The 6,438-nt window shown below is 41.1% G+C and overlaps 1 protein-coding gene across 6 annotated transcripts in view; it reads right to left on the bottom strand.

The window, feature by feature from the left end:
• The window catches only part of CLASP2 (cytoplasmic linker associated protein 2), a 216,714-nt gene extending 210,577 nt beyond the window's left edge, over nucleotides 1-6,137 (bottom strand). For 4 of the 6 annotated variants that reach the window (XM_023513941.1, XM_023513940.1, XM_023513935.1 and 1 more), the window contains exon 1: nucleotides 5,713-6,102. In XM_023513941.1, the coding sequence (XP_023369709.1) occupies nucleotides 5,713-5,907 (195 nt within the window). In that variant the 5' untranslated portion in view covers nucleotides 5,908-6,102. Of the gene's footprint in view, nucleotides 1-5,373; nucleotides 5,578-5,712 lie in introns of those variants that run through there. The other 2 variants (XM_023513932.1, XM_023513942.1) reach the window with 2 other exon arrangements.
• Nucleotides 6,138-6,438: the final 301 nt, after the last annotated feature.

The raw sequence follows: 6,438 nt of genomic DNA on the forward strand, positions 1-6,438 counted from the left end.
AAAGTAGAATAGTGGTTGCTTAGAACTGGGTGGGGTAGGTGTGGAGCGTGGGGTAATAGCTAAAAGGTATAGGGTTCTTTTGGAGGTGAAGAAAATGTTCTAAAATTGTGATGGCTGCACAAACCTATGGATATATAAAAATCAATAAATTACATGCTTCAAATAAGTGAGCTGTATAGAATGTGAATTATAACAATAAAGCTGCTAAAAACATAATTGAAAATCCAAAAACAGACTCAATTATATGTAAAATTTAATATATAATCAAAACTGTATCTCAAATAAGCAGGAAAAACATATACTCTTAAAAAGAACATAGACATCTATACCCAAGATATACTAGCAAGATTATGAAAAGATATATGCAAAGAAGATTTACTCCAGGAGACTAGAAACCATGTAAACATTCATCAGAATGGAACAGATTCAATAAAATATGGTACACTATAGGGTACTATCACACTTGAAAATAAAAATAAAGATGATCCTACTTCTGCTATGCAATGATCTCTAAGATATCTTGTTAAGTGAAAAAAGCAAGTTGGGGAAAAGTATATATATCAAAAAATGAGAATAAAATAGACATAAATGTTTATTAAACACAATGATAGTAAGATAAATAAAAAAAATTAATGGCTGTGAACAGAATACAAGTAACAATAAAAAAAAACTAGATTTCTTCAAACAATATCTCCTTTTAGTAAGAACTACTTTTTTCTTTTTTTTAAGACAGAGCCTCAAGCTGTCACCCTGGGTAGAATGCCCTGGCATCACAGCTCACAGCAAACTCCAACTCCTGGGCTCAAGCGATTCTCCTGCCTCTGCCTCCCAAGTAGCTGGGACTACAGGCACCCACCACAACACCTGGCTGTTTTTTGGTTGCAGCCATCATTGTTGTTTGGTGGCCCGGGCTGGATTCGAAACCACCAGCTTAGGTGTATGTGGCTGGCGCCTTACCTGCATGAGCCACAGGCACTAAGCCCAAGAACTACTTTCATTGAAAATGAAATAAATGAATCTAAATGTATATCCAATTAGTAGCATAACTATACCAAAGACTATTCCAAATGACTTCAAAACACAGTAATTTGGCTACACTTCTTACAAGTAGGTAGAAAGGGGTAAAAGGAGAAAGGATAAGTTCACTCCTAACTAGTGTTATAGATATATTCTGGGTGAAGGCCACACTTATAAATAACCTTGACTTAAAATGTACAAAAGCAATTACATAGCCAAAATGTATGTACCCATGCAATATACTGAAATTAAAAAAAAAAGAATGCAGCAGAGTAATTGGCTAACAAAGTGTGCATGTTTGCACAGATTAAATCAGTAAAACGTAATGGCTTATAAACTTTGAAAACCTGAAAAGTACGTTATTTTTAAATAAATTGTTATATATACATATATATATTTTTTGTTTCTTTTTTTGAGACAATCTCACTCTGTCACCCAGCCTAGAGTTCCATGGCATCAGCCTAGCTCACAGCATCTTCAAACTCCTGGATTCAAGTCATCTTCCTGCCTTAGTCTCCCAAGTAGCTAGGATAATAGCCACCTACCATGATAAAAGCTATTTTTTCTACTTTTTAGTAGAGACAGGGTCTTGCTCCTACTTAGGCTGGTCTCAAACTCTTGAGTTCAAAAGATCCTCCCATCTCAGCCTCGCAGAGTGCTAGGATTACAGACATGACCCACTGTGCCTGGCCATAACCTTTTAAAACCAAGTTATTTTTATGTATATAAACAAATAATAAAATTATTTCCCTGAAAACCAAAAGGAAACAATTAGCAAAATTAAAGATAGTGATTAGGTAGAATGAGAAGAACAAGGGAAGTAAAACTCAATATTTCTACTTCTAGACATACACCTAAGAACAATAGTTCTCAAAAGGGATGGAAGATGGGGTACACACAATATTACCATATGGGAGCCCAAAAAAGTCAGTATTTGTCCCTGGGGGCAGAGATTCAAGTAGGTGAAAATCCTGTTTTGACATATGTGGGCCCAGAACTTAACTGATTTTTTTGGAGAGGGAGATGGTTTTAGTATCCAAGTTTTCCAGGAATGCAACTAATACATAAACGAAAGGATAAGTGTGCAAGTGTGCTTTCAATTACCAATCTAATAAAATATTGAGAGCCTGCTATGGGTATAAAGGGTAGAAGTAGGTAAATACAGTACGGGGAGTCTTAAGAAATTCTAATTCCTTCAATTTTCTCAGTAAAATAGGAAGCAAGGCCTCAGCTAACAATGATGACAGAAGAAATGCTGACAGGTCCAGCCAATGGGAGAGGAAAAGATGTAGAATAGCTGTCTAAATGAAAGAGTGAATAAACTAATATAATATGACTGCCAGGCAGCATTAAGGGCCCACTTGAAGGTCAGGAATTTAAAATCAAACCAGTTGAAGAGGTTTTCTTGTTTTCTATTCAACTTCAGCTGCATCAGTACAGGTTTGAGGTAGACAGAGATTAACCATTACTGCATTTTGATTATTTTCTTTTTTTACTCACCACTATATTAATGAGGACATAATTACATTTTTACCAAATGAAGACCATAAAGCAAGAGGAGGGAGAAGCGAATTAAGAATGACTGTAAGAGCTGGGCGCGGTGGCTCATACCTGTAATCCAAGCACTTTGGGAGGCTGAGGCGGGAAGATGGCCTCCATCTCTCCAAAAATTAAAAAATCAGCCAAGCATTATAGCATGAGCCTCTAGTCCTAGCTACTCAGGAGGCTCAGGCAGTAGGATCATTTGAATGCAGAAGTTGGAGGCTGGATAGAGGCTGACGAGAATGACAATCACACTGCTGTACTCCAATGTACTACCCCATCTTCCATCCCTTTTGTAGAGACAGGGCTTCACTATATTGTCCAGTCTGGTCTTGGTCATTCAGGTAACATGAACTCCAGACTGAGCAACAGAGACCCCAACTCTTTTTAAAAAAGAAAAAAAATTCCAACATTTGTATCCTGCCCAATGTTCCCTATACCCTTCACTGATTTTTTTCCAAACCACTTATCACCATCTATCATCTATGTATTTTATTTTCATTTCCTGCTTATTTCTCTCCCCCCTACTAGAATCTGAGTCCCCAAAGGCAAAGATTTCTCTTTCTTTTTCCTCCAATGTATCTGCAGGGCCTAGAAGAGCAAGTGTCTGCAAATGGTAGGTCATCAATAAACACGAATGAGGCTGAATGAATGAGCCTTGTCTTATTCACAATTGGATCCTTACCATATCAAATTCCCAGCATATAGAAGGCACTCAAATTTATTTAAGCAATGAGAGTTATTAAGACATCAATGGGGCCTATGCCAGTGGTTCAAACCTGTAATCCAGCACTCTGGGAGGCTGAGGTGAACAAGAGTGAGACCCTGACTCTACTAAAAAAAAAAAAAAAAAAAAAAGTAGCCAGGCAGCTTGTAGTCCCACGTAATTGTGAGGCTGAGGCAAGAGGATCACTTGAACCAGCAGTGTGGGGTTGCTGTGAGCTATGAGGCCATAGCACTCTACTCAGGCCAAAAGAAAAAAAAAAAAAAAGACACTCAAACTCTGAAGTACTAACAAATCCAAAGAGAGAAAAAAACTATATTTTGGTCTGTATGATTTGAAATTTAAGTACAATTACATTTGTATGTTCAAAAATTCCTATGATACTTTAAGAGTTAAATATGTTTTATTCTCAGTTAAAAAAAAGATGATTACCTAGTTTGGGACCTTAGTTTAAAAAATCCATATAACTGATTAATTAGAATGCCATCTCCCAAACAATGTCAGAAAGTTTTTATACTACAGAATTCAGTAGAAAGGAGAGAACTAATGATTCAGGAAGGAGAAAGAACTGATTATCAATGTCTTTGAATGGCAAGAGGGCAAAGGATCTAACACTTATGTGGAGGGATTGCACAAACGAGGAATATGGGCATCCACGGTAACAGAAAAGAAGGTAGACTATACAATTATAGGGAAGCATGTAGATAAGGTGGTAGGAGCCTGTAGTAGTTCTCTTCTGCTTGCTGAAACTGTCTAAGGCTATGTTATCCAGTGAGGAGCATAGAGAGAATGAGAAATAAAAACAAATGAGAACCTGACTGAGACCCCGATAGATTCTAACTCTTCAAGACCAGTTAAAAGAAAAACACAGCCCTGTTTTTCCTGTAACGGAAAAAGTAGGATATTGTAGCATCACAGAAACCCAGTGTGACTGCTCCACTGTCATTAACTGACTATACATCTCAGGAGTTAAATAGCCTAAAGCCATTTCACTACAGCCAACCTAAAAGGTGACACATCAACCTTCACTTAGTAAAGAGAGCAAACATTACCAAAGAGCTATCTTTCTACAACAGCCTAAGCTGTAGCACAAAATTGACTATCTTGAGTGTCTATGCCTTTCTCATAAAGTAAATTTAGCTTGTTTCTTCCAAAGTAACAATAATCCTCCAAATGGTAACAGTATATTACCAATACCAACTTTTCCCAAACTTCTAAAAATAATAAAGAGATGGTATGTAAAGAAGCACTGAAGTGGTTAATTCTCAAACTGTTTATTATTCTTGTAAAAGTCTAATCTTTCCAAAACTCAAATAGGTTTTACTATTAAGTCTGGATCATTTCTAGAGTTTGCCTTTCTTCTCTATGTGGATAAAAGCTTTCAAAGTACAGCCTATTCCCTGGGTTATAAGAATATATGGCTAAGAAGAATCACTTCATCCACAGTGCAGGCCAGCATTTTAAAGCAACACTGCCACCAGAAGATAAAAAAGAAAAATAACTATCAACTACAGAACAGTCTAATTACAAAACATTTACCGGGACTCCTAACGTGGGTATGTTTCAACCTGCCTACTACTGACTCCTCTGGAAGACATATCCCATCTTTTACTTCATCTTTTTAATTCCCCCCAAACGAGGATCCCCAAACAAGGATCAGTCTAACCTGCTAAGACGCGTTTTCAAATACGTTGTCAGTCCTCAATGCGGCAAAACAAAGTAATTGACTTTGTTTCAATTGCTGTCTGTCGTCAATAAACGAACAGCAAATAAATGATGTCTTGGGATCAGCACCTTTTCATTAGATTTAAAAGTAGACGCAATCGGGCGCCTGATTAAGCCGTAAAGATACTTAGAGACAAAGATCATAACCTCTTCGATACGAAAATTATAAAAAAGAAACAGAAGATTAAATAGGACAAAAACCACTGATTAAGAGGGAATTAACTTGACATCTCTCTTCAACTTAAAATCATATCCTGTGCCCTTTGTCTGGCTCTAGGTAGTGTTTAGACAGGTGCATAGAAATGTTAAAAAATCCTCGAGCCCTTTACTGCATGTGAGTTAACATGGATTTTTTCTTTTCGCACCTTGAAAAACTCAAGCGTACATCACTGATTTTTTTTTTTAAGTGATCAACATTGTGTCCTACTCCGCACACACTTCATGGAATCGCTGAATTTGTTGTCATTGTTCACAAGGGTAGAAACTGTCATTGTTCTGAAATGTGGAAAAACTTGGTCGTTGTGGTAGGTCGGTCCTGAGATCGCTTAAAGAGAGACAGTCTCACCAGCAGGGGCACGCCACCGGACCCCAGAGCTTTTTACGCGAGCCTGGGATAGGAGCTTTCTCCGCCGGACACTCACGTCCGGGATTAAAGGGCCGGCCGGGGAGGGCGTGACCAGCCGGGCCGCGCCACCGTCGCTTACCCGGTAGTTGCTCGAGCCCACCCAGCCGGTGAGCGCGTCGACTGTCTTGCCCAGGCGGCCCAAGTCCTCCTCCAGGTCTGGGATGGCGCCAGGAGCGCCAAGGTAGAGCAGGAGCTCCTGGCCAGCCTGCAGCCGGCCTCCGACGTCCTTTTGCTGCATCTGGGCGCTGAAGTACTCCATGCTTCGGGGCTCCATGGCTGCGTGCGGCCGGCCGGCCGGCCGCCCGCCGCCGGCCAGTCCGTGAGGGGCCAACTTTAGCCGAGCGCTTCGTAGCAGCTAATGCGGATCCCCGAGGAAGCCCGCAGGAGGCGCTTGGCTCGCCTGAGGCGTGATTCGCGGGGCGCGCCGAGAGCAGCGGCAAGCGCCGAGCGGCCCCCAAACTAGTCAAACTCGGCGCCCCCCGAGCCCCAGCCCGCTTCAGAGGCCGCGGCCGCGGGCGACGTCAGCACGCGCGTGACGTCAGCACGACGCCGGCGAACGCCCGCGCGTCCGGCTGGAGCTGCTCGCATGTGGTGGTGGTAGTGACTGCGGAAACCGCTGGCGGCGCCGAGACTTCTTGGCGGAGTTGGGGTCCGACCCGGGTCGTCAGTCCCAGGACTTGGACGGCTGTTCACCAGCCTCTCTATCGCGGCACCCTGCCCTCGTCCTGTAATATGTAGGACCCATTCTCCTCCAGTTGAATTCAATACTTGAAGAAAATTTCTCGTATTTGAGATTTCTCACCCA

Source organism: Otolemur garnettii, unplaced genomic scaffold (genome assembly GCF_000181295.1).
Source record: "Otolemur garnettii isolate 467f Iridium unplaced genomic scaffold, OtoGar3 scaffold00002, whole genome shotgun sequence".
NCBI classification, from domain to species: Eukaryota; Metazoa; Chordata; class Mammalia; order Primates; family Galagidae; genus Otolemur; species Otolemur garnettii.